Source organism: Eubalaena glacialis, chromosome 1, assembly GCF_028564815.1.
Source record: "Eubalaena glacialis isolate mEubGla1 chromosome 1, mEubGla1.1.hap2.+ XY, whole genome shotgun sequence".
Lineage (NCBI taxonomy): Eukaryota > Metazoa > Chordata > Mammalia > Artiodactyla > Balaenidae > Eubalaena > Eubalaena glacialis.
Window position 1 is genome coordinate 207,905,847 of NC_083716.1, and position 27,008 is coordinate 207,932,854.

A 27,008-nucleotide genomic window follows, 5' to 3' on the forward strand; every position below is an offset into this window, starting at 1 on the left:
TAAAAAAAATCTATCCAAGAACCACAATGACCGAAGACAGGATAATTTGGCATTTCTGCAGACAGAAGACAAATGATGTCAAAAATCTTGATTTTAAAAATAGAGATTCTTCTGAAGTAAAGGGAAGAAAAATAAATTTTATGAAATAAATATATAATGTGTGAATTATGCATCTATATTTTATATTTGATCCAAACACCACTAGATTATTATAGAACACCCAGACATGTGCAATAATTAAGTTCAGCTACATTTTGTTATTACATATATTTTAAATCTACTTGTAAAAGTGTTGGTCGGGGCAGAGCGATGATAACTCCTAACGTTTTCTCCAAGCCAGGGTTCCTCTTCCCCCAGCAACTCGATCCCGGAGTCGTGGGCGTGTCTGGAGTCTCGGGCGTGTCTGGAGTCGCGTCCGCCGGAATCCCGCCTCGGGGCGCGGTTCCCAGAGCTCCTCCGCGCTCCCTTGCTCCCCTCGTCAGCCCCGGCGGCCCAGGCCACGCCCCCAGCGGCCCATTTGTTCGCTCGTCCCGCGGGCGCTCCCGCACACCCCTCCGTTGCTCGGGTCCCACCAGGCTGAGGCGCTGCTGCCGAGCGCGGAACCGAGACGTGGCTCCCAGGCGAAGGAGCCATGTTGGACTTCGCGATCTTCGCCGTTACCTTCTTGTTGGCGTTGGTGGGAGCGGTGCTCTACCTCTACCCGGTAACCGCCGGCTCGGCCTCGGTCTCGCCCGCATCCACGTCGCCCTGCCCGCGGCGGGCCGCAGGGGGCGGGCCCGGGGGGGGGCGGGGAGAGCTCCTGCTCGGGCTCCTGCTCCGTCCAGCTCCGGGCCCGCGCGGGCCCGGCTCCCGGGGCATGTGACGCCTCGCGGGCGCGCGCGGGGCTGGCGCTGAGGACGGAGCGGCGCGGGCCGCGCGGCCGCCTTCCGACGCCGAGGCGGGCAGGTGGTTCAGCAGCGCGGGCGCGGCCGCCGGGGGCTGAGGGCTGGTCCGCGGGTCCGGCCTCCCTGCGCCTGCCCTCGCCACGCCACTGTTAAGGGCGGGTCTGAAGTGCTTGGGTGGCTTTCGGACAGTAACTCTGCCCACTCCAGTCCCAGTTTCTAGTGTGCCTGGGAGGAAACTCCAGGCTGCTCCACGCCTTTCCCCTTTCCCGAGGATTCTCCCCCAGTGTTTTTTTTGTCGTCTACTCTTCCATCTGTCTTTCGACTTTCATTCCTGAAATCCAGAGTCCTTAAGGTCCAGACCGGGTCTTGCTCCTCGCTGGGCCTCACGGGCCAAATAAAGGGGTCGTGGAAGGAGCCCTGTGCAGGGGGAGGTCAGCTGTGAGCTTCACCTAGCAGAGTGCTTTATCTCTGAATCTCCTCCCGGCCTTCTTTCTCTTCTTGCCTTCTTCAGCCTCAGAAGGTGGTTCTGAAAACAAAGGAGCTAATGGATGAGGGATCATCTACAAAGCAAGGTGGTGGTTTGGTAGAAGAAGTTGTAAAGCAGCAGCACAGTGCCAAATACATCACTGGCAATGACAGAACACCTTAAGTATTCTCGCTGGTAAATGGATTGGATTGGAGTATTGCAACTGCACAATCTGGAACTTTCAGTGAATCTTATTTTCTGAGAAATAGCCATCTAGAAGGTTAGGAGAGTGCGGGAGTAGGGAAATGAGATTTCCAGGCAACTCACTTGAGGGTCATGAAATTAAAATAAGACTAGTCAGCATGGGTGTGTTTTTCCTCAGCAGTTTTTCTTCATCTATGTGGAATCAGGGGCAGTTGACAGAATATTGGGTTTAATTAGAATTGGTGTTTTACTAAGTACTTTTGACAAAAGGATACAGGGCAAGGGAGTGGTTAAAATGGACCATGGAATCTAAGCTGGACAGAGTGAAAAATGAATATATGAGTGGGTGGGTTAAAAGTCCTTTTGGGGTAAAAATAGTTTTTAGAGTCAAGATGTTACAAATAGTGAAAAGGAAAAATAGGAAGTGCTTGGAGAGTTAGATCCTTGATGTTAAAACTCTGGAGATGGTGAAGTTATTGGTAATGTCAAGACCTCGTGTACAACCATGAGAATGAGTGGCTGAGATCAGGTGGAGTTTTGAGTCGGGGACAGATGGGTCAGGAAAGAAGATAAACTTCTGTAGGAATAGGAGTCTGGGGGATGAGGGAAGACCTGGGGATAGTAGTCCTGGGCTTAGTGTGGTGTCTAATGTAGGTAAGGAAAAAGATCATAGTAACATTCTGGATGGTCTCAAGGTAGATGATAGTGGTGAGGCTACGATTGTCAGGGAGTTTGGCAGGGTCTTGCCAGGTGCATGCCCATTTGGGGATCTCATCAATTTAGCTGTGTGGAAGATGTGGATGTAGTAAAGGGCAGGAGAGCATTTTGCCTGGTGTTCTGGGGCTCACTCTTCATTTCTCCTCTTGAAGGGTGGAGGTTGATGTAGGAGCCCTCTTATCCAAAGCGCACAGACTTCTGAGGCTCCCTCTGCATGCCTGCTGCTGGAGCTGTAGAAGCATGATTAGTGCGGTGAGGAGGGGTTGTACTTAGTATTTGCACATTTTTAGAGGTTCTTCACTCCTGCCTATCAGTAGTTTTCGGCAGATACTTCGACATTTCTGTCGTAATGCTACTCAGTGAACTCGTTCAAGTATTCAGAGACATCAGTTGTATTTTCTTTCCCATGAAAATATCCATTATGGAGCCTTCCATCATCCTTCCCCAGTCAGTAGTGGTTATCATCTCCTTCGGCTGCATAGCTCTCGTCCTTTTACTATCAGAATTGGTATTCTCTTTGCCTGTGTTGGATACCCTATTCCCTAGGTGCCACATGAGTCTCTCTCTCTCTCTCTCTTTTCTTTCAGTTCCTTTATTTGCCGCAGTGCATCATTTTCCAGTAATTTCCTAAGAAAGTGTGCATGGAAAACACATTTTTTGAGATCTTGCTTGTGTGAAAGAAAATCTTTCTGTTCTAGCTTCACACTTGAATGATAGTTTGGCTCAGTATAAAATTCTAAGTTGGAAATAATTTTCCCTTAGAATTATAGGGGCCACCACCCACCAGCCTGTTGTTCCTGAATCTGGAGTCTCAAGGTCTCTTTCCAGAAGGATGGCAATCACAAGAATGGTGTCTAAGGGATCTGTATACTGGCTTTTTGCTAATTGTTAAAATCTTGCGTCTTACCCTGCCTTTCTAGTTACTGAGTGCAAATCTGATTGCTTCTTGTGGGAATTCTCCTCTGCAGACCCCCACAGGAGGCCTCACAACTACGTCAATTAATCACTGCTCCAACAGCTTAACACTTCCAAAAAATTTGGTTGGATTGTTCGTCCACTGTTGTCTCCTCTCCCATTCTCTTTATCCTTATTTTCTCCTTTTTTTCTTCACTTTCATTTTGTGGGATTTCAGGAAGAGAAAATTGATGAGTGTTATCAATCTACCATGTTTAAAGAGAGGTCAGGAAACTTGTTTCAGTCAATAATTTCAACCTAGAAAATAAAAAGTTGGCTTTTTTTATACGACTGACTTTTTCTAATTGAGTTCCTTCCATCCTTTTCCCCACTTTTTATAATATTAAACTTGACAAGTTTCCATTATTGATGAGACTGTAGGACAAAATTTTACGTTGCAGGTTTCATTGTCATCAGTTAAATGCAAGTTGCACACACTATTGCCTAGATAGTATTCTTTTTTTTGGAAAGATTATCACTTCAGACTACTAGTTTTTGTTTGTTTTAAATTTATTTTTATTTATTTATTTTTGGCTGCATTGGGTCTTTGTTACTGCACGCGGGCTTTCTCTAGTTGCGGCGAGTGGGGGCTACTCTTCATTGTGGTACCCGGGCTTCTCATTGTGGTGGCTTCTCTTTTTGCGGAGCACGGGCTCTAGGTGCGCGGGCTTCAGTAGTTGTGGCACGCGGGCTCAGTAGTTGTGGCTCGCGGGCTGTAGAGCTCAGGCTCAGTAGTTGTGGTGCACGGGCTTAGTTGCTCCAAGGCATGTGGGATCTTCCCAGACCAGCTTGAACCCGTGTCCCCTTCATTGGCAAGCGGATTCTTAACCACTGCGCCACCAGGGAAGCCCCTAGATAGTATTCTTATAGGATTTAGTACAAACTGTAAAACTCTTCAGTTAGTATCATTCAACCTAGTATCTCTCTTTTGGCATACATACCCCAAAGGAGGAAAAAAGTAAAGTTGTACAAAGATTTTCATGGCACTACCTATAACAGTGAGAAAATGAAAGAAAGAAATAGCCTAGATGTTTTACAACACTATAGCAGGAAGATGATTACACAATTCTGGATACATAGTGGAACACAGTTTAGCCTTTAAATGTTCAAATAAATAAATATTCATTTATTTGTATAATGTTAAGTAGGGGGGGAAAAGGGCAGAATGTCAAACAAACTCTGATTAATACTAGCTAAAATCATTGACAAAATTCAGAATTGATTCTGGAGTTGACTATTTTAGGTTATTTTTCCTATAAATATTTAGGTTATTTAAAAATAGTTTTATAAGATATCTTATAAAAGTAATATGCTTGTTGTAAAATAAAAAAAAGACACTAACCTCCAAACCCAGCAACCATAAACCCAGTACAAAATTGTAAAAAATGAAAATTCCCCCAACTTTTTCATAGTTCATTCTTGAGGTTGGTTGTCACTTTAACAATTTGCTATGAATTAGTTTGTTATTTATTTCTATACCAGACACCTCTCTGACTGTATGACCCTGATAATAATAACTGCATTAAAGCAAATGATGAATATCACATTGTATTTTGGTAAATTCTTTGACTAGAAAGAGGAGAACTATTTTAGGAATGAAACTATTATAATCATGACATTGATTTTTTTTGAAAGCCAAGCCAGATGGGACCATATATAGTCTCAGAACAAAGAAAAATGTACTTGATTATGTATTAATTGATATAGAATGGATGTTAAATTCTTCAAACACCTTAGTTTAATTGATAGAGAGGAGGAATATTAGGATAATTCTTTTCAATACAAAGAATCCAGTTTTTGTATTTTAATATAGAAATAATCTCTGAGATTCAACCAATTTGGAAAACCATCATTTAAGGTCCTGCAGATGTCTTGGGAAAACACATCTGACTTATGGGATATGTGATAATTCATTATACTAAACTCTTTAAAATTTTTTCCCTAAGGCTTCCCGACAAGCTGCAGGAATTCCAGGGATTACTCCAACAGAAGAAAAGTGAGTTTTTTTTTTTTTTTAAATCAAGTAGAGTCAACTCTTAATTTTTGGATCAAAACTAAACCATATCTTTAGATTACTCAGTTTATTTCATTCCTTTGTTTTCTCTAAACTTATCTCTGGGCATACTACCTAAACTTTGTTAAGAACAGAAAGGAAGCCTGTATAAATCAAAACCTTTAATTTCTTTCACTTCTGCTAGCCAGAGAGTGTTGAAAATAGAAAGAAAGGATTAAGATAGAAGGAAATAAGAAAAAATTGCTGTAGCTGATTTAAATTAGCCTATGATTTAATAGCCAATGATGGTGTCCATTGCTATCTCAGAATGAGTTGCTGTAAAAATTGGATAGTTTTCTGGTGTCTAAGTCAGATGTTCCTCGTGTAGCTTTTTTATCTGGTATGAAGTGTTATGAATTCTGAAAATATCAGACAAATCCGTATCCAAATATAACTACCGAAAGAGAGAAGTCAAATATAATTCAGTTTTGGATTTTGCAGTAATTTGAATTTTGTGTATTTTTGCTCTCATCTGTTGACACAGTTAATTCAGAATCAACTAGTATTGTTTTTCTGATTCTTCCATGTTAAATTGATTGTTTTGTCAAATGTTGCTCTTTTTTCAGAGATGGTAATCTTCCAGATATTGTGAACAGTGGAAGTTTGCACGAGTTCCTGGTTAATTTGCATGAGAGATATGGGCCTGTGGTCTCTTTCTGGTTTGGCAGGCGCCTTGTGGTTAGTTTGGGCACTGTTGATGTGCTAAAGCAGCATATCAACCCCAATAAGACATGTAAGTTTAATTTTCTTTTTAATTAGAGTAGTTGTCTATAAATGAAGATCCATGCATTGTTCTTAGGAATAGCTAACATTTATTAAATACTTTGTATTATATGCCAGACATTGTGCTGAAGTCTTTATATTAATTACTTCATTTAAGACACAGTATTGTAAAGTGATTATTTTCTTCCTTCAATTTATAGATACATACGAAAAATATCCCAGTGTAAATGCCAACAGGATTTTTTTGGAACCTGAAAAAATAGTTCCAGGGTATGTCTGAAAGAGTAAAGGTACAAGAGCAGTTAAGAAACATCTGGAAAGAACATTAGTGCGGGAGATTCTTGTACCATCAGGTCAAACAGTGTATTATAAAACTTGATTAACTTAAAGAATCTTGTACTGTGATAGGACTAGACGGATTGATGGAATGGAGTAGGTAGCCCAGTAGACAAACTGAGTATATATGATAAAGGTAGCATTTTATGATAAAGGGGAAAGGTGATAAATGGTTTGGGAAAACTAGTTAGCTATTTGGAAAAAATAAATCTCAGTCCCTGTCTCACTCTTTATATCAAAATAAATTAGAAATGATTAAAATTTGGAGTCATAAAAGTAATAGAAGAAAAAATGGTTAAATCTTAAATTTTTTTGAGGGGGTTGTTGATAAGCCCTTTTGTACCATGACATGAGACCTAAGAGCCATCAATCACAAGATGGGTAAATCTGTCTACATAAAAATGAAAAAATTTCAGTACAATAAAAAACACCATGAAAAAGAGAGAGATAGGAAAATGTTGGCTGCATACTATATTTCTGTAAAATAAAAAGGTATCATGAAAAAGTTTAAAAGAGAGATGGGGGAACTATTTACCACCTATATATATATATATAAAGTAAATGAAAACTAATAAGAAAATAAAAGTAAAATGCAATTGTGGAAAAATAGGCAAAAACAAGGTAATTAAAAAAGAAGAAATAAAAATAGCCAAAAAGCAAATTAAAAGATTTCAACCTCACTAATAATCAGTGGGATGCAAATAAAAATGAGATTTTCACTTATTTGACTAGAAGAGATGAAAAATGTTGGCAAAACTCATTGTTGGTGAGGGAATGGAGAAACATGGAGTATAAATGTTTTAAAAACTATCTGGAGAGAAGGTTGGCAGTGACCTTTGACTTATCTCAAGGAATTATCATAAAGTGATAATCACATAGATGAGAAAAGACATTAGTATTATTCATAATAAGAACTTAAAACTTAAAAATTTTTAATGGCTGCATTAAAGGATACATTGAGTCGTTAATATGATGATATAGGTTTATTTTATTTTGTTCTTCAAATACTCATATAGCAATTTCTATATGCCAGCACTATTGTAAGACCTTACACACGTTAACTGATTTAATCCTCAGAACACCTTATGAAGTACGTATTATGATTATCCCCACTTTACAGAAGAGAAAACTGATGTACAGAGAGGCTAAGTCATTTGCCCAAAGTCACACAACTAATTAGTGATGGAGCTGGGACTTGAAGCTAGGCTCTCTGGGCTGGGTCTGTTTTCTTAATCACAAAATTTCCGCAATGTGGAAGGATGGCTCTGTTAAGAAATACAAAGATAGGTAAAACCAGACATGGCCTCTGCTCCTGTGGAATTTATAGTCTAGTGCTGGGGAATGGGGGGGAGCATGTAAATGGTGTTCGAATGATCACAGTAATGAACTGAGAGACGTGCTCTGAAAGAAGGGACTGTAGTTCTTTGCAAAATCTGACAGAGTTTTCTGTCTGTCTCTCTCTGGTAAGAAATGTTAACAGCTGTAAAAAAAAAAAAATCTCAGATATTTAACAGTGACTATCTCTGTGTGGTGAGATTTAGATGAATTTATTTTCTTTGTATCTATGTTGTTTTAATTATTTACAATGACAGTGTATTTTTGCATATGTGGAAACAATATAGTTATTAAAGAAACACTTAGGGAATTCTCTGGCGATCCAGTAGTTAGCACTCTGTGCTTCCACTGCAAGGGGCCTGGGTTTGATCCCTGGTTGGGGAACTAAGATCCTGCGAGCCTCACAGCGCTGCTGCCAAAAAAAAAAAAGGAAACAAGAAACACTTAAAAATGAATGAAGGAGAAAAGAAAAGAAATTTTTGGATTCAGCTAAATAATTTTAACTGTAATACTTGACAGTTACATACACAACATCAATTTTGCTTTAAAAATCAGTGGTGTGATTTTTTTTTACAAAGTGAAAGATATTGCTGTCATGTGAGTAGAAAATTTATGTAAGTATTAATGATTTACAGTGGAATTCCCAGTCAGAATATTGTTTTCTTGCCAATTTTTATTGCCTCTTGAACTGTTCACATTTAGGAAAGACAAGGGAGTTGTGAAAAAAAGTTCATAGTCTCTTGGCTACAGTCCCGTACCTCCCTGATCTCTGTTCTTTTGCTGGAGATTTATTTATTTATTTTTTGAGTGATTACTTTGCCTTTGAAATGTTTAATTTGTCTGTTTCAGCGGACCCTTTTGAAACCATGCTAAAGTCATTATTAAGGTATCAGTCTGATAGTGGGAACGTGAGCGAAAACCTCATGAGGAAAAAGTTGTACGAAAATGGTGTGACTGATTCTCTGCGGAGTAATTTTGCTCTCCTGCTAAAGGTAAGGTAGTTTGGCCTGGAGTTCTATCATACAGATAATAGTATATGGATCTTCCTCGAGTTATGACGGGGTTATGTCCTGATAAACACATCGTGAGTTGAAAAATATCATAAGTTGAAAATGCATTTAAATACACCTAACCTCCTGGACGTAATAGCTTAGCCTAGCCTGCTTTAAACATACTCAGAACACTTAACGTTAGCCTGCAGTTGGGCACAATCATCTCACACTAAGCCTATTTTATAATAGAGTGTTGACTAGCTCGTGTAATTTATTGAATACTGTACAGAAAGTGAAAAATAGATTGTTGTGTGGGTACAGAATGGTTGTAAGCTTATGGGCTGTTTCCTCTCATGGTCCCATGGCTGGCTGTGGGCTACAGCTGCTGTCGCTGCCAGTGTCACAAAGTGTCGTACTTCATACGCTAGCCCAGCAGAAGATCAAGATAAGTTCAGAGGACCGTTTCTACTGAACGCTTATGGCTTTTGCGCCATGGTAACGTTGAAAAATTGTATGTCGGGGACCATCTGTATATTTTAACTATTAGTGTGTCTTTGTCTTTCCTACTCTTTTCTTACCTGTCTTTCTAAGCTGAATTTTACTCTTTTTTTGCGGGGGCAGGCCGCACTGCAAGGCTTGTGGGATCTTAGTTCCCTACCAGGGGTTGAATCCATGCTTCCTGCAGTGGAAGCGCAGAGCCTTAACCACAGGACCGCCAGGGAAGTCCCTATAAGCTGATTTTTATTCTCCTGAAATTCTAAAATGAAACAAAAACAAAACAAAAATCTTAACATCTAGACTCCCTATGTAAGTTGGAATGATGGGAGCAGAGAGAACCTGAAGACATTTTATGTATCAGTAGATTTGTCCATTGTTTTCAGACCAGACTCTAAACCAGCATTTCCTAAAATATGGTCTGAACTCATCTGAAACACTTCCTCTTGTTTAAGGTGCAGATTACTGGGCCTTTACTTGGACAAACTGAATCACTGGGAGGGGCACCTGACATTTTTAAGACGCTCAGCAAATCATTTACAAAGGCGGAGAACAACACTAATCCATACCGTTTCCTTTCTGTTTCTAAGGACCCTTAGCCAAGCCCTGTGCTGCCTCACAGTTCCCTGTGCTCCCACAGGGCTGTTGCAGACCTTCCCCCTTACTCTAGTACTGCCGGCCCTACCAGCCCCTTTGCTTGCTGTAGATGTCCTAGCCTCCTGCTTTGCTGAGACTACGGAGCCCTCTACGTGTGAACTCCCTCAGTAGCCTGTTCCCCCACCAATAGACTCTGTCCATCGCAAACCTTGGTTCTTTTTTCTTATTTTAAATCTTGAAGAATCCTTCCTTCTGTCCAAAGCTAATCTATCCATTTGTGCCATTTAAAAATCATGTAATTTATAAAAGTAATATATGGTTGCTGAAGAAAATGTGGAAAATCTGATAGTATAAAGAAATCACCCATAATTTGACTATAGATTTTTTATATGGTTGAGATCATATTGTATGTACAATTTTATATACTTTTTCATTGTAAAACGTATCGTAAGCATTTCCCCATCATTAAAAAATTTACAGGACTTCCCTGGCTGTCCAGGTGAAGACTCTGCACTTCCACTGCGGGCGTGGGGTGAGGGTGAGGTGGGCACGGCTTCGAGGTTCCATCCCTGGTCAGGGAACTAAGATCCTGCATGCCCTGTGGCTCAGCCAAAAAGAAAAAAAAAAAGAAAAGAAAAGAGAAGAAAATTTCCAAAAATAACTAAAATTATGCTTTTTCTGCTAGTCACTTTATAAAATATGGAAACATTTAGAAAAGTCCTAAGGAAAAAAAATAAACATTTTTACTGCTGTTCATTCCCCGGTGATAACCATGTTTAACATTTTAAAATACTTTCCATCATTCCAGTCATTTCTGTGTACAGTAGAATTTCAGTCAGCATTATACTGTATAGATAGTTTTAGACTCTGCGTTTTTATTTACCATTATATGATAAGTATTTTTATAACAGTAAATATTCTTAGAAAATTACATTTGAAAAGCGTCTCTAATGTCACTTTTACCTTCTGAATATCTTTCAAATTGCTCTACTCCACCAGCACTGCTCCCATCCTGGTTTAAGCTTCCATCATCTTATGTGGATTGCTTGTTTCTCTGCCTTCTCTCTGCCCTTCTCCTCCAATTTCTACCCTCTGATAGGGATTCTTAAGCTTTTTTTAAGACATATACCCCTTGCAGTCATGGTGAAACCTACAGACTCCTTCGGAGAACAGCATTTGAAAATGTGTAACTACAAAGGAAACCAATATAGTTATCAAAATGTTATTTTTAAAAAACTTGTGATATTATAATATCTGTGCTTTATTGTTAATGTATTAAATAACAAGGTCTAGCAATGCTTCCCCAAACTTCCACAATTTTAAAGTCATGATGTTATGAGAGACAAAACCATTATTTTGAGAGTTTTACAATAACCAAAATATAATGTGAACGTATTTGAGATTTGTATTGCGACAACGTTAAAAGCCCTATATTCAGAAAGAAATGCTAAATTTTATTTAGAGGTTAGTGAAAAATAAAGATTTTTTTTCCCCCGTCATCCAAGTTCATGGACTCCTGGATGCACAGACCCTTTGGTATCTATGGACTGGATGTTCATAACCTCTGAGAACAGACACTTTCAAAATACAATTCTTATTTTATCAGTCCCTGATCAGAAACCTCCACTGGCTTCCCTTTGCTCTTGGGACAAACTCCGAAGTCTTGAATGTAATCTTAAAGACCGTATGTGGTTTGACCTGCCTACTTTTCCAGCCTCGTTTCCCACTTTCTCATTTGTGCTTATACTCTAGCCACCCTGGTTTTCTCTTAGTTCTATACCTTGTTCTCTCCTATCTCAAGGGCTCTGTATATGCTGTTCCTGTTGCCTGGATTGTCTCATCTAACCATCCACACACCTAGTTAATGCATGTTTATTCTTCAGCTCAGTTTAGATGTCACTTCCCCAGGGAAGCCATCTCTGATCATCCCACTGTCCCTAGGAAGGTCCCCCTTTTAGATGCTGTCATAACACCCTTTGCTTTTCCTTTGCAACATGTCCTAGTTTGTAATTATTTTATGTGTAATTCTTTGAATAATCTTTCCTAAGCTGTATGCTCCACGGAGGGAGACACTATTCTGTTTTGATTTCTACTGTATCCGTGGGTCTTGGTGTACAGTAGGCCCTCAGTAAATATTTATTATATCAGTGAATGAATACCGACCAACTTACAGGTCCTCAATTCATAGTCTCTTCTCTTATCTCTGTGGGTCTGTTCTTGTTATGTTCTCCTCAGCTAACTCCTGGCCAACTTCTCTTCCAATATCCAGTTTAGTTACCTATCCTCCGCCATTCACCCTCTTTACTACCATGACAACCTGGATATACTTAGATAACAAAATTTAATTGACTTTCTTGTCTCCCTTCTTGTATTGTGTTTTCCTTCCCCTTTCCTCTAATCTGTGTACCTCGAAGAAAGTTATTTATTTTGTTGTATGTTTAATGTAGCTCCTTGGGAAGTAGTAGTACTGTATAGAGCAGAGAGTTTAAGCTTGGGCAAAAGACTATGAATCTTATTTCTGTCATTTAGTATCTGCATGATTCTTTGTGTGTTACTTGGCCTTTGTGAGCTTTTATTGCCTCTTTTTTTTTTTTTTGGCCACTCTGCAGGGATCCCTTAGTTCTCCAACCAGGGGTCAAACCCGTGCCCCTTGCGTTAGAAGCACAGAGTCTTAACTACTGGACCGCCAGGGAGGTCCTATTGCCTCATCTTAAATTGAGGATAGTAGCATCCACGTTACAAACTTGCTGTGAGGATTATATGAGGTCATGATGTAAAATACCTAACAACAGGTCTTAGAACACAGTAACTACTCAAAAAAATACCTTTCCTTCCTTTGTTTGAGAAGTAGATTTTCCTGCTGTTTGTTTGCTGCTCCCCCCGCCTCCCAACTTTCTTCTGTTCTGTTCACATTTCTTCTTTCTTACATTTTTCCTGCTTCTCTGAAACTACACCTCCTTATTAATGCTTCCAATTTAGTTAATGCGTTCCTTCTTTCATGCAGCATTTTTATAGTTTATGGGCCTATATCTGTCCCATTTGGAGGGTTACGTAGGAGTCCTTTCTGTTCTATATAGATTAAACCCACATTCACTCACAAGTACACAAATACACCCCACTGACTTTCACATTATATATGGTAAATAATTTTAAAAATCATGGAAAAAAAATTTTTTTTGAATTTTTGAATTTTATTTTATTTATTTTTCTATACAGCAGGTTCTCATTAGTCATCCATTTTATACACATCAGTGTATACATGTCAAACCCAATCTCCCAATTCATCACCCCCACCCCACTTTCCCCCCTTGGTGTCCATACATTTGTTCTCTACATCTGTGTCTCTATTTCTGCCCTGCAAACTGGTTCATCTGTACCATTTTTCTAGGTTCCACATATATGCGTTAACATACAGTATTTGTTTCTCTATTTCTGACTTACTTCACTCTGTATGACAGTCTGTAGATCCATCCACATCTCTACAAATGACCCAATTTCGTTCCCTTTTATGGCTGAGTAATATTCCATTGTATATATGTACCACATCTTCTTTATCCATTCGTCTGTCAATGGGCATTTAGGTTGCTTCCATGACCTGGCTATTGTAAATAGTGCTGCAGTGAACACTGGGGTGCATGTGTCTTTCTGAATTATGGTTTTCTCAGGGTATATGCCCAGTAGTGGGATTGCTGGGTCATATGGTGGCTCTATTTTTAGTTTTTTAAGGAACCTCCATACTGTTCTCCATAGTGGCTGTATCAATTTACATTCCCACCAACAGTGCAAGAGGGTTCCCTTTTCTCCACACCCTCTCCAGCATTTATTGTTTGTAGATTTTCTGATGATACCCATTCTAACTGGTGTGAGGTGATACCTCATTGTAGTTTTGATTTGCATTTCTCTAATAATTAGTGTAAAAATCATGGAAAATTTAAATAAACAAAAATAGAATAGTATAATGAACATCCGTATTCTCATCACCAAACTTTAACAGTTATCAAATTAGACGCAATCTTACTTTATCTATACCCCTACCTACCTCCCCTGCTTTCTCTCTGGTTTATTATTATTATTATTTTTTAATTAATTAATTAATTTTTATTTTTTGGCTGCGTTGGGTCTTTGTTTCTATGCGAGGGCTTTCTCTAGTTGCGGCAAGCGGGGGCCACTCTTCATCGCGGTGCGCGGGCCTCTCACTATCGCGGCCTCTCCCGTTGCGGAGCACAGGCTCCAGATGCGCAGGCTCAGTAGCTGTGGCTCATGGGCCTAGTTGCTCCGTGGCATGTGGGGTCTTCCCAGACCAGGGCTCGAACCCGTGTCCCCTGCATTGGCAGGCAGATTCTCAACCACTGTGCCACCAGGGAAGCCCGGATTATTTTTAAACAGATTCCAGACATCATACCAACGAGGACATACTTTTTCAAGGGCTTAACAGTATTTAGCATGTAATAGCTACTTGGTCAGGTTTCTTTTCTTTTCCTTCTCACCTTCTGTAACTTTGTTCATTCCTCCTAAAAATGTTCAGACTGCGCATTATAAGACTTTTGTGACTTTTTTGAGTTGTAGAATAACTGATGAATCTTACGAGGATGCCATTTTGACTCATCCTACAGTATCCACTTTTTAAAAATTACATGCAGTAAATGCTTAATGCCATATTTTCCTTATTCTTCAATTCTGTTTGAAACTCACACTTTTCATTCAACATTTGAGACTGGCTTGTTGAGTTTACCAGAAGCATTAATTAACATGTTGGCTCCTCTGCACAGTTTTGCTTCCAAAGACTAACCGAACAAGGCCTTTAACCATGGCCAACTGCTGATTAGTCGTTCTCCTTTCCAGTTCCTATTTCTAACTGATAGCCATTATTCACAGGGCCATCAGGAGATGTGTATATCAAATTTCCACCTTCTCATTATTGTCAGTACTATTTGGTTTTATTTTGTTTTAAATATTTATTTATTTGGCTGTGCCAGGTCTTAGTTGTGGCACGTGAGATCTTCATTGTGGCGTGCGGGACCTTTAGTTGCAGCATGTGGGATCTTTAGTTACGGCATGCAGAATCTAATTCCCTGACCAGGGATTGAACACAGGCCCCCTGCGTTGGGAGTGCAGAGTCTTAACCACTGGACCACCAGGGAAGTCCCAGTCAGTACTGTGTTTTATCATCAGGTTCTCTGGACCTCTCAGGCTGCCTGCTTGGGTTGTCATAGCTGGTCCTGTCACACCTGAATGTCCTACCTGAAAGCAGTTATGTTGCCTCCGTCTAAGCATTCACCAGTCAGAACCTTTCTTTCTGTTCTGTTTAAACACCTAACATTTGTCTGTAAGAATCTTTGTATTTAATTGTATAGCTCCAGGGAATTTTACCTATTTCTCTTTGCTTTGCTTTCAGTGATTATGCTTTTCAGTAATCTTTATTGTTAAAAGCCTTAATTAGTTTTTCTTCTCTGCTTCAAACTAAGTAATTCTAACTTCTTTAATCTTTTATCGTAGGCTCTATTTCCCAAATTTTCAATCTTTTTTGTCCTTGTTCTGTATTGCATTTTTTTCTCCTCCTGTCTGATCAAAGGCAAATCAAAGTGGAAAATTATTTCCCAGTTTTCACATTTCTTGCCATCATATTTTCAAGCTTTGGTTCATAGGCTGGGTCCATACATGAGAAATGTGTTTCAGGTTTATGTTTTCAACCCCGTAGCACAAGCCAGTTACTTAGCTTATTCATTAGTCAGAAATACCAATTAATATTTAATCAGCAAGAACATGATTGAAGAGGGCTGTAGTCAGAGCATCCTCTTCCTCCCTACTAACGGTTTTTCTTTAAGAGAACAGGGCTGTTTACCAGAGTTATCACTCCAAAATAAGCTGTACTTCATATTGACACAATAAATCTTTTGCCTTTTTTATTTTTATGTTTATTTTGGTCCAGATCTGAATTCTGTATTCTGACTCTTCTCTAATCCTCTCAAACCTCATCCTGTGAGTTCTGGTTCCTTCCTGCCCTGACCGTCTCTGCTCCAAGGCTGTGTGTAAACGTCCACTTTAGTTCTGTGAGTGTAACTTCTCTCTTCTGTGTGCTTCAGCCCCACATGCTCCTATGACTTTTGGGTTAAACTCTGATTTAACAAGTATTTCTGGATTTTAGAATTTATGACAGTTTTCCAGAACCCTCTTAATTGACAGCTTAGTAATAATAGCCAAAATTATTGAACTCATTGGTTTAACACTATCAAGTGAAGCTCATCAACAGATTGTTAGAATTCCCATCTAATATACATAGTCAAGATTCATAAACTAAAAGAGGTTCATATAAGCCTCTAGCAGATGTACTAGATATGTATGTCTAGAGTAAAAACCTCCACAAATCATTTCTAATGTTTGCATTGTTTTGTAGAGTACTGTGCAAAACAAATGGATGAGCAAATCATAACACAGTTCTGTGATACAAATGACAGTATTGATAATAAAATTTTTATGGTCATGGCTAAAAAGGGGAAAAAAAAGGCTTTACCAGCATAGGCTGAAAGCATTTCCTCGGTTAGTTGCATAATCAGTAATGATCTGGTACTGTGGGGAGATAGTCACAGTTAAAATCTCTGATAAGTCACAGATTGTCCTGATAGGTTTTTAGGATACCATTTGGGTCCTAAATTTGGACCCAAATGGTCCAAATTTAGGAATACCATTTATAGGTCCAATGTTTAGGAATACCATTTATAGGTTTGTTTTTTTTTTTGAACATGTAATATCCCACAGAAGAAAGGTCACCAGAAAACTACCTATCACTTAGAACTGAGGAAAGATACGCCCTGGATTTCATTTAAAAACCAGCTATGTACAAAAGCTCTTACACATTATTAAGGAAAAGATACAAGCCCCAGTAGAAAAATGGCTAAAGAAGTGAACGTGCAGTACATTGTGGAAAACATGTAAATGGCCATTAAATATTTGAAACTTATTTAAACCCTACCAATAATTAGAACAAAATAAGCCAATTAAAGCAATGTTGAGTTATTTTTTACCTATTAGACTGACAGAGGTTTTATAAAATGACAACACTTAGTACGTTCCAAAGTATGGGAAATGGACACTGAGATTGCTGGTAAGAGTGTAAGCTGCTCTAGGCTTTCTCCAGGGCAGCATGGCCATATAAAGCAAAAGCTTAAAAACTACTTCTTAACTCAGAAATTTCATATCTAAGGAAGTCAAATGGCAATAGATGTATGTACAAAGATGGCTGTTGAAGCATTGTTTATTGTAGCAGAAATTGGAAAATACTTAAACATCCAGTAGTAGAGGATTATTTGAATGGTCGTAAATCCATACAGTGGATTAGAATGAAAACATTAAGGAGGCAAAGACATTTATTTACTGACATGGGGAGATGGTTTGCTAGAGCTAGCACAAACTTGGTGGCTTAAACACAGAAATTTATTGTCTCACAGTTCTGGAGGCTGTTGCCCAAGATCAAGGTGCCGGCAGAGTTGGTTCCTTCTGAGGGCTGTGAGGGAAATCTGTTTTATGCCTCTTTCCTAACTGCTAGTAGTTTGCTGGTAATCTCTGCTGTTCCTTGGCTTGTAGATTTATCACCCCAATCTCTGCCTTCATGTTTATAATGCAGTTTCCCTGTGTGTGTATATGTTTGTGTGTGTGTTTCAGTGTCCAATTTTCCCCTTTTTATAAGGACACAATGGTATTGGATTAAGGCCCACCCTAATGTGCACATCTTAAACAGATTATCTGCAAAGAACCTATTCCCAAATGAGGTCACATTCACAGGCACTGGGGGTTAGAACTTCAAGATCTTTTTGGGGGCACAATTCAACCCATAACAGATGGTAAGTGAAAAAACCACAGTTTGTAGAGTATTATTACATTGTCCAAAGTATACCTTTATGCACACATGTATGTACACATATACGTGGATACACATACCTGTAGAAAAACATGAAAAGCTGTATAAAAAAATGTTACCAGTAATTACTGCTACTGGGTTGAATTTAGGGTGATTTAAATTAATTTCTATATTTTCATTTATATTATTTTTAAGTTATTTATTGTTTTCTACATATTAATTTTCTTTTACACTAACCTGTATTACTGTACAAGTCAAAAATAATGAACCACTCAACTATCAGTGACAGTCTGAATAGTCACTGAATTTTCATTAGGAGCAAAGCTTAATAATTCATTGACTAATTAAAACAAAAATTCAATAATTTATTTAATTTTCTCTAAGAACAAAGCCTTTTATTCATGGACTTTTTTAGGACTATGTATTTGGTTTCTTTTATTCTTCTGGAAGCTGCTAATATGCAGGAGTTGATTTGGGGAGAATTATGTTCCCTGCTGTTGTTTTTGTACTGTTCAGTATTTTTAATCAGATTTTTTTTTCTTTTTTAAAACCCCCAAACTGTAAAAGGCCAAATTTTATAAAGAGAAAGCGCTAATAATGTTCAATGACTTTACATATACAGTTATGACACGTTATTAGTAAGACAGAATTGAATATTGAAAGAGGTATGTAGTAACTTTTGAGAGAGTTCTTACTCTGTCAGAAACATAACTTATTTTTTGAAGTAGAGGCAGGACAGTCATTTTAAATAAAGGGTTGGTAAACTCACTAAATATTTATTGAGTACCTGCGATTTACCAGACACTGTGCTAGGTACTAGGATTACCAATGTAAAAAGCTGCCCTCAAGAAGGTTTAGGTCTAATGGTTATCAGGTACTGGGTCTTTAACCAAATATTAGAGTGATGCTAATCAAAAGCATTCCTTTTGTTAAATGTTGGGACCAGTCTCAAACTCTGAGTTTCTGACAGCAAACTGCTTATCACTTTGTATTTCTCTCACTCCTAAATCTACTCTTGGCCTACATCCTGACCCTTAATCTTAGAACACCTTCTGTTTCTGAAGTTCTTTGATCTCGTTTTAGTTTCCTTTTTACCCAACATGAACATAGTTGGTTACTCTAAAGATACATTTTTTACCTTCTTCCACATAGAGAGGCATAGTGGTTGAGAGCTTGGGCTCGTCATCGAGCTGCCTGGGTTGGAATAGGAATTCTGTGATTTTTGTTGTGTGGCCCTGGGCATGTTACTTATTTTCTGTGACACATTTCCTCATTTGTAAAATGGGGACAATAACAGTTACTTGTCACATAGTATTAAGGATTAAATGAACTGACACATTAGTAGGTGCTTCCAAATAGTTTTTCACAGTGGTTTTACCATTTACAGTCCCACACAGCATATGAGAATTCTGCTTTTTCTGCATCCTCACCATTCCTTGGTATTGGTATATGTATAAGGGTATTTTGTTTTGAATTTTTGAATTTTATTTTATTTATTTTTTTATACAGCAGGTTCTTATTAGTCATCAGTCTTATACACATAAGTGTGTACATGTCAATCCCAATCGCCCAATTCGTCACACCACCATCCCCACCCCCTGGCAGCTTTCCCCCCTTGGTGTCCATACGTTTGTTCTCTACATCTGTGTCTTAACCTCTGCCCTGCAAACCAGTTCATCTGTACCATTTTTCTAGGTTCCACATACATGTGTTAATATACGATATTTATTTTTCCCTTTCTGACTTACTTCACTCTGTATAACACTCTCTAGATCCATCCACGTCTCAACAAATGACCCAATTTCATTCCTTTTTATGGCTGAGTAATATTCCATTGTATATATGTACCACAACTGCTTTATCCATTCGTCTGTCGATGGGCATTTAGGTTCCTTCCATGACCTGGCTATTGTAAATAGTGCTACAGTGAACATTGGGTTGCATGTGTCTTTTTGAATTATGGTTTTCTCAGGGTATATGCCCAGTAGTGGGATTGCTGGATCATATGGTAATTCTATTTTTAGTTTTTTAAGGAACCTCCATATTGTTCTCCATAGTGGCTGTATCAATTTACATTCCCACCAACAGTGCAAGAGGGTTCCCTTTTCTCCACACCCTCTCCAGCATTTGTTGTTTGTAGATTTTCTGATGATGCCCATTCTAACTGGTATGAGGTGATACCTCATTGTAGTTTTGATTTGCATTTCTCTAATGATTAATGGTGTTGAGCATCCTTTCATGTGTTCCTTGGCCATCTGTATGTCTTCTTTGGAGAAATGTCTATTTAGGTCTTCTCCCCATTTTTGGATTGGGTTGTTTGTTTTTTATTATTGAGCTGCATGAGCTGTTTGTATATTTTGGAGATTAATCCTTTGTCCGTTGATTCGTTTGCAAATATTTTCTCCCATTCTGAGGGTTGTCTTTTTGTCTTGTTTATAGTTTCCTTTGCTGTGCAAAAGCTTTTAAGTTTCATTAGTTCCCATTTGTTTATTTTTGTTTTTATTTCCATTTCTCTAGGAGGTGGATCAAAAAAGATCTTGCTGTGATTTATGTCAAAGAGTGTTCTTCCTATGTTTTCCTCTAAGAGTTTTATAGTGTCCGGTCTTACATTTAGGTCTCGAATCCATTTTGAGTTTATTTTTGTGTATGGTGTTAGGGAGTGTTCTCATTTCATTCTTTTACATGTAGCTGTCCAGTTTTCCCAATACCACTTATTGAAGAGACTGTCTTTTCTCCATTGTATATCCTTGCCTCCTTTGTCATAGATTAGTTGACCATAGATGCGTGGGTTTATCTCTGGGCTTTCTATCTTGTTCCATTGATCTCTGTTTCTGTTTTTGTGCCAGTACCATGTTGTCTTGATTACTGTAGCTTTGTAGTATAGTCTGAAGTCAGGGAGTCTGATTCCTCCCGCTCTATTTTTTCCCCTCAAAACTGCTTTGGCTATTCGGGGTCTTGTGTGTCTCCATACAAATTTTAAGATTTTTTGTTCTAGTTCCGTTAAAAATGCCGTTGGTAATTTGATAGGGATTGCATTGAATCTGTAGATTGCTTTGGGTAGTATAGTCATTTTCACAATATTGATTCTTCCAACCAAGAATATGGTATATCTCTCCATCTGTTGGTATCATCTTTAATTTCTTTCATCAGTGTCTTATAGTTTTCTGCATACAGGTCTTTTGTCTCTTTAGGTAGGTTTATTCCTAGGTATTTTATTCTTTTTGTTGCAGTGGTAAATGGGATTGTTTCCTTAATTTCTCTTTCATATTTTTCATTATTAGTGTATAGGAATGCAAGAGATTTCTGTGCATTAATTTTGTATCCTGCAACTTTACCAAATTCATTGATTAGCTCTAGTAGTTTTTTGGTGGCATTTTTAGGATTCTCTATGTATAGTATCATGTCATCTGCAGTGACAGTTTTACTTCTTCTTTTCCAATTTGTATTACTTTTATTTCTTTTTCTTCTCTGATTGCCGTGGCTAGGACTTCCAAAACTGTGTTGAATAATAGTGGTGAGAGTGGACATCCTTGTCTTGTTCCTGATCTTAGAGGAAATGCTTTCAGTTTTTCACCATTGAGAGTGATGTTTGCTGTGGGTTTGTCGTATATGGCCTTTATTATGTTGAGGTAGTTTCCCTCTATGCCCGCTTTCTGGAGAGTTTTTTTCATAAATTGGTGTTGAATTTTGTCAAAGCTTTTTCTGCATCTATTGAGATGATCATATGGTTTTTCTTCTTCAATTTGTTAATATGGTGTATTACATTGATTGATTTGCGTATATTGAAGATTCCTTGCATCCCTGGGATAAATCCCTCTTGATCATGTTGTATGATCCTTTTAATGTGTTGTTGGATTCTGTTTGCTAGTATTTTGTTGAGGATTTTTGCATCTATATTCATGAGTGATATTGGTCTGTAATTTTCTTTTTTTGTAGTGTCTTTGTCTGGTTTTGGTATCAGGGTGATGGTGGGCTCATAGAATGAGTTTGGGAATGTTCCTTCCTCTGCAATTTTTTGGAAGAGTTTGAGAAGGATGAGTGTTAGCTCTTCTCTAAATGTTTAATAAAATGCACCTGTGAAGCCATCTGGTCCTGGCCTTTTGTTTGTTGGAAGATTTTTAATCACAGTTTCAATTTCATTACTTGTGATTGGTCTGTTCATATTTTCTATTTCTTCCTGTTCCGTCTTGGAAGGTTATACCTTTCTAAGAATTTGTCCATTTCTTCCAGGTTGTCCATTTTATTGGCATAGAGTTGCTTGTAGTAGTCTCTTAGGATGCTTTGTATTTCTGCGGTGTCTGTTGTAACTTCTCCTTTTTCATTTCTAATTTTATTGGTTTGAGTCCTCTCCCTCTTTTTCTTGATGAGTCTGGCTAATGGTTTATCAGTTTTGTTTATCTTCTCAAAGAACCAGCTTTTAGTTTTATTGATCTTTGCTATTGTTTTCTTTGTTTCTATTTCGCTTATTTCTGCTCTGATCTTTATGATTTCTTTCCTTCTGCTAACTTTGGGTTTTGTTTGTTCTTCTTTCTCTTGTTCCTTCAGGTGTAAGTTTAGATTGTTTATTTGAGATTTTTCTTGTTTCTTGAGGTAGGCTTGTATAGGTATAAACTTCCCTCTTAGAACTGCTTTTGCTGCATCCCATAGGTATTGGATCGTCGTGTTTTCATTGTCATTTGTCTCTAGGTATTTTTTGATTTCCCCTTTGATTTCTTCAGTGATCTCTTGGTTATTTAGTAACGTATTGTTTAGCCTCCACGTGTTTGTGTTTTTTACGTTTTCTTCCCTGTAATTCATTTCTAATCTCATAGCGTTGTGGTCAGAAAAGATGCTTGATATGATTTCAATTTTCTTAAATTTACTGTGGCTTGATTTGTGACCCAAGATGTGATCTATCCTGGAGAATGTTCCGTGCACACTTGAGAAGAAAGTGTAATCTGCTGTTTTTGGATGGAATGTCCCATAAATATCAATTAAATCTATCTAGTCTATTGTGTCATTTAAAGCTTGTGTTTCCTCATAAATTTTCTGTGTGGATGATCTGTCCATTGGTGTAAGTGAGGTGTTAAAGTCCCCCACTATTTTTGTGTTACTGTCAATTTCCTCTTTTATAGCTGTTAGCAGTTGCCTTATGTATTGAGGTGCTCCTATGTTGGGTGCATATATATTTATAATTGTTATATCTTCTTCTTGGATTGATCCCTTGATCATTATGTAGTGTCCTTCCTTGTCTCTTGTAACATTCTTTATTTTAAAGTCTATTTTATCTGATATGAGTATTGCTACTCCAGCTTTCTTTTGATTTCCATTTGCATGGAATATCTTTTTCCATCCCCTCACTTTCAGTCTGTATGTGTCCCTATGTCTAAAGTGGGTCTCTTGTAGACAGCATATATATGGGTCTTGTTTTTGTATCCATTCTGCAAGCCTGTGTCTTTTGGTTGGAGCATTTAATCCATTCACGTTTAAGGTAATTATCAATACGTATGTTCCTATGACCATTTTCTTAACTGTTTTGGGTTTGTTTTTGTAGGTCCTTTCTTCTCTTGTGTTTCCCACTTAGAGAAGTTCCTTTAGCATTTGTTGTAGAGCTGGTTTGGTGGTGCTGAATCTTTTAGCTTTTGCTTGTCTGTAAAGCTTTTGATTTCTCCATCGGATCTGAATGAGATCCTTGCTGGGTAGAGTAATCTTGGTTGTAGTTTCTTCCCTTTCATCACTTTAAGTATATCATGCCACTCCTTTCTGGCTTGTAGAGTTTGTGCTGAGAAATCAGCTGTTAACCTTTTGGGAGTTCCCTTGTATGTTATTTGTCGTTTTTCCCTTGCTGCTTTCAGTAATTTTTCTTTGTCTTTAATTTTTGCCAGTTTGATTACTGTGTGTCTCGGTGTGTTTCTCTTTGGGTTTATCCTGTATGGGACTCTCTGCACTTCCTGGACTTGGGTGGCTATTTCCTTTCCCATGTTAGGGACGTTTTCGACTATAATCTCTTCAAATATTTTCTCTGGTCCTTTCTCTCTTCTCCTTCTGGGACCCCTATAATGCGAATGTTGTTGCATTTAATGTTGTCCCAGAGGTCTCTTAGGCTGTCTTCATTTCTTTTCATTCTTTTTCTTTTTTCTGTTCCCTAGCAGTGAATTCCACCATTCTGTCTTCCAGGTCACTTATCCGTTCTTCTGCCTCAGTTATTCTGCTATTGATTCTTTGTAGTGTAGTTTTCATTTCAGTTATTGTATTGTTCATCTATTTGTTTGTTCTTTAATTCTTCTAGGTCTTTGTTAAACATTTCTTGCATCTTCTCGATCTTTGCCTCCATTCTTTTTCCGAGGTCCTGGATCATCTTCACTATCATTATTCTGAGTTCTTTGTCTGGAAGGTTGCCTATCTCCACTTCATTTAGTTGTTTTTCTGGGGTTTTATCTTGTTCCTTCATCTAGTACATAGCCCTCTGCCTTTTCATCTTGTCTATCATTCTGTGAATGTGGTTTTTGTTCCACAGGCTGCAGGATTATAGTTCTTCTTGCTTCTGCTGTCGGCCCTCTGGTGGATGAGGCTATCTATGAGGTTTGTGCAAGTTCCCTGAAGGGAGGGACTTGTCATTGTGATTTTGATTTGCATTTTCCTGATGGTGAATAAAATGAAGCAACTTCATTTGTTTATTGACCAGTTGGATAGTCACTCTGGTGTAGTGCTATTTCAAGTCTTTTGCCCAGTTTTCTTTTGGGTTTTCTCTGTTTGTTTTGATTTTTAAGAGGTTTTTAAACATTCTGAATTTAAGAAGTTTATTGGATGTATGTGTGTGTGCATATATATTATATATGTGTATATCTCAAGTATCTTCTACTGTGGCTTGATTTTATATGATCTTAAGCTTGTCTTTTGATGAACAGGTACTAATTTTAGTGTAGTCTAACTTATTTTTTTTGCCTTTATATTTACTGCATTTTAAATCTTATGTGAGAAATCTTTATTTAACTTAATGTCATGAATATATTCATCTAAGTTTTGTTCTGAGAGTTTTACTGTTTACCTTTCGAACTTAGATCTATAATCTATTTAGTATTTATTATTGTGTAAAGAATGAGGAAGGGGGTTGACATTCATTTTTTCCCATATGGTTATCCAGTTGACCCAGCATAACTTATTGAAAGATCATCCTTTTTCCATTGTACTGTAATGTTACCTTTGTCAAAACCAAGTAACTGTGTAGGTCACTTGATGTATGTAAAGTTACCTTTACATATTGTCAACTGGGGAAAAATGCACAACCTAAAAGTTGTGAGTTATATTTTATTCAGGGACCTTACTGAGAAAAATAGCCTGGGAAATAGCCTCTCAGAAGGCTCTGAGGAACTGTTCTGAAGAGGTAAGGGAGGAGCCAGGATATATTCATATATATTCTGAGAAAAAAAACTGTGTAGTCAAACATCAGAAGACTACTGCTAATCGCAAAAACCAGATATCTCAAATTAGTGATTTTATTGCTTTTCTATGTATGAGAAGATGTAAGAGTCTGGGCTCATTGAAATTATTCCTTAGATATACATCTTAAATATCTAGGGCCAGTATCCTGTTTCTCTTCATTCTGAATCCCCTCAGGGTGCACCATGTGGGGAGGAGGGGCAGCAGTGGCTGATGGCTTGATGGCGGCAACATTTGTTGTTTACTGGAATGGTAGGCAACATTCTTTGTCCACAATATTATGGAATTTTCCAATCCATGAATATGGAAGAATACCCTCCCACTTTTTGGTCTTTAGTTTTTCTCAATAATTTTTTCTCTTTTAAGTGTAGAGATCTTGTACATCTTTTATTAAATTTACTCCTAGATATTTAGTGGTTTTTTAAAAATGCTATCATAAATGGTACCGTTTTTAAATTTCATTGTTTGTTTGTTACTTATATATACAGTTGATTTCTGCATATTGACCTTGTAGTCATTAACCTTGCCAAATTCCCTTATTAACTCTAATGGTTTATCATGATATCTGAGATTAGTGACAGTTTTATTCTTTTCCAATCCTAATACCTTTCATTTCTTTTCATGCTTTATTGCCAATTATTCTGTCATATATATATATATTTGTAATATTTATTTATATATTTTTGGCTGCGTCAGGTCTTAGTTGCAGCACGTGGGATCTTCTGTTGTGGTGCGCGGGCTTCTCTCTAGTTGTGGCATACCAGCTCTCTAGTTTTGGTGCACGGGTTCCAGAACGCGTGGGCTCTGTAATTGTGACGTGCAGGCTTAGTTGCACCACGGCATGTGAGATCTTAGTTCCCTGACCAGGGATCGAACCCGCATCCCCTGCATTGGAAGGTGAATTCTCAACCACCGGACCACTAGGGAAGTACCTCTGTTATATTTTTAATGTCATTAGCCTTATTAGTACCTTCTCTCTCTTCTTCTTGATTAGTGTTTCTTAAAGTCTTTATCAGTGTGGGTCCAATCAGGAGAGATAAAGCACACAATTATTTAAATAGGGAAAGTTTAATATAAAGAATTATTAACTACATCAGGGGATTTGGAGTAATGAGAGATTAGCTAGTCAGAAGTAAAGATAACTCTAAAGAATACAGGAATAGCTGGTAAAAGGAGCAGTCACCAACTCTGGGGCTGAGACAGAGCACCCAAGGAAGATCCCATGCTCCCAGGACTGAGATCCAGACTCTTCTGGAGGGGGCACAGCTGTGGATGGCAATCTTGAAATCAGATTCTTCACCTTCCTTAGAGTTTGTTCTTGCTATCTGTTGTGGATTATTGTTGCTCGCTTGTTTAGTCTTTTCTAAACTGTTTTTGTAAAGTCTGTGTTCTTTGTCATGTGTGGCCACTGAAGCATCTGTTCTGTTAGCTTAATGGTCAGCTGGTGTTCTGACAGATTTTACCTTAAACACTTGAAGCTGACAAAAGAAAAATTAAAAAACTCTCCCAGTGTTTGCAGATTGGCTTTGTGTTGGAGTCCTCCTTTAACACTTATCCAGGCTTTTTACAGCTCTGCCTTAGTTCTCACTTCCTGCTTGTATGGAGCCAGAAGACCCCAGATGTGAAAGCCTAGTCTTCTCAGACCTTTTCTGAGCATTTATCCTGGTCTTGGGCATGTGCATGACTTTCTTAATTCCCTGGTATATGCAGAAGCTTTTAAAAGCTCTCATTCCCACATTTATCTCTTCTCCCAACCCCTTCCTTCCCTGGCTTCTTGGTCTTTTTAATTGCTTGTCCCAGCTGTTGTTTCATGCTCCAGCTGTTGCAGCCAATACCTGCACCTTTAAATGCTTTCAGCAGAAGCCACCTAGGAACCTGTCCTAGCTCTGGAAATGCTCAGAGTTGGGCCAAACAAGGGCAGCCTTTGCACCAGTCCTTGATGGGAGTTGCCAGACAGGTTGAGACCCACAGCCACAAT

At 38.3% G+C, this 27,008-nt stretch overlaps 1 protein-coding gene across 1 annotated transcript in view; it reads left to right on the forward strand.

Annotated features, from left to right (window-relative positions):
• Positions 1 to 539: 539 nt before the first annotated feature.
• LOC133100155 (cytochrome P450 20A1) overlaps positions 540 to 27,008 on the forward strand; it is a 63,123-nt gene continuing 36,654 nt past the window's right edge. The window contains exons 1-4 of the mRNA XM_061204139.1: positions 540 to 703; positions 5,172 to 5,221; positions 5,845 to 6,011; positions 8,522 to 8,664. Of these exons, the coding sequence (XP_061060122.1) occupies positions 632 to 703; positions 5,172 to 5,221; positions 5,845 to 6,011; positions 8,522 to 8,664 (432 nt within the window). The 5' untranslated portion in view covers positions 540 to 631. The remainder of the gene's footprint in view (positions 704 to 5,171; positions 5,222 to 5,844; positions 6,012 to 8,521; positions 8,665 to 27,008) is intronic.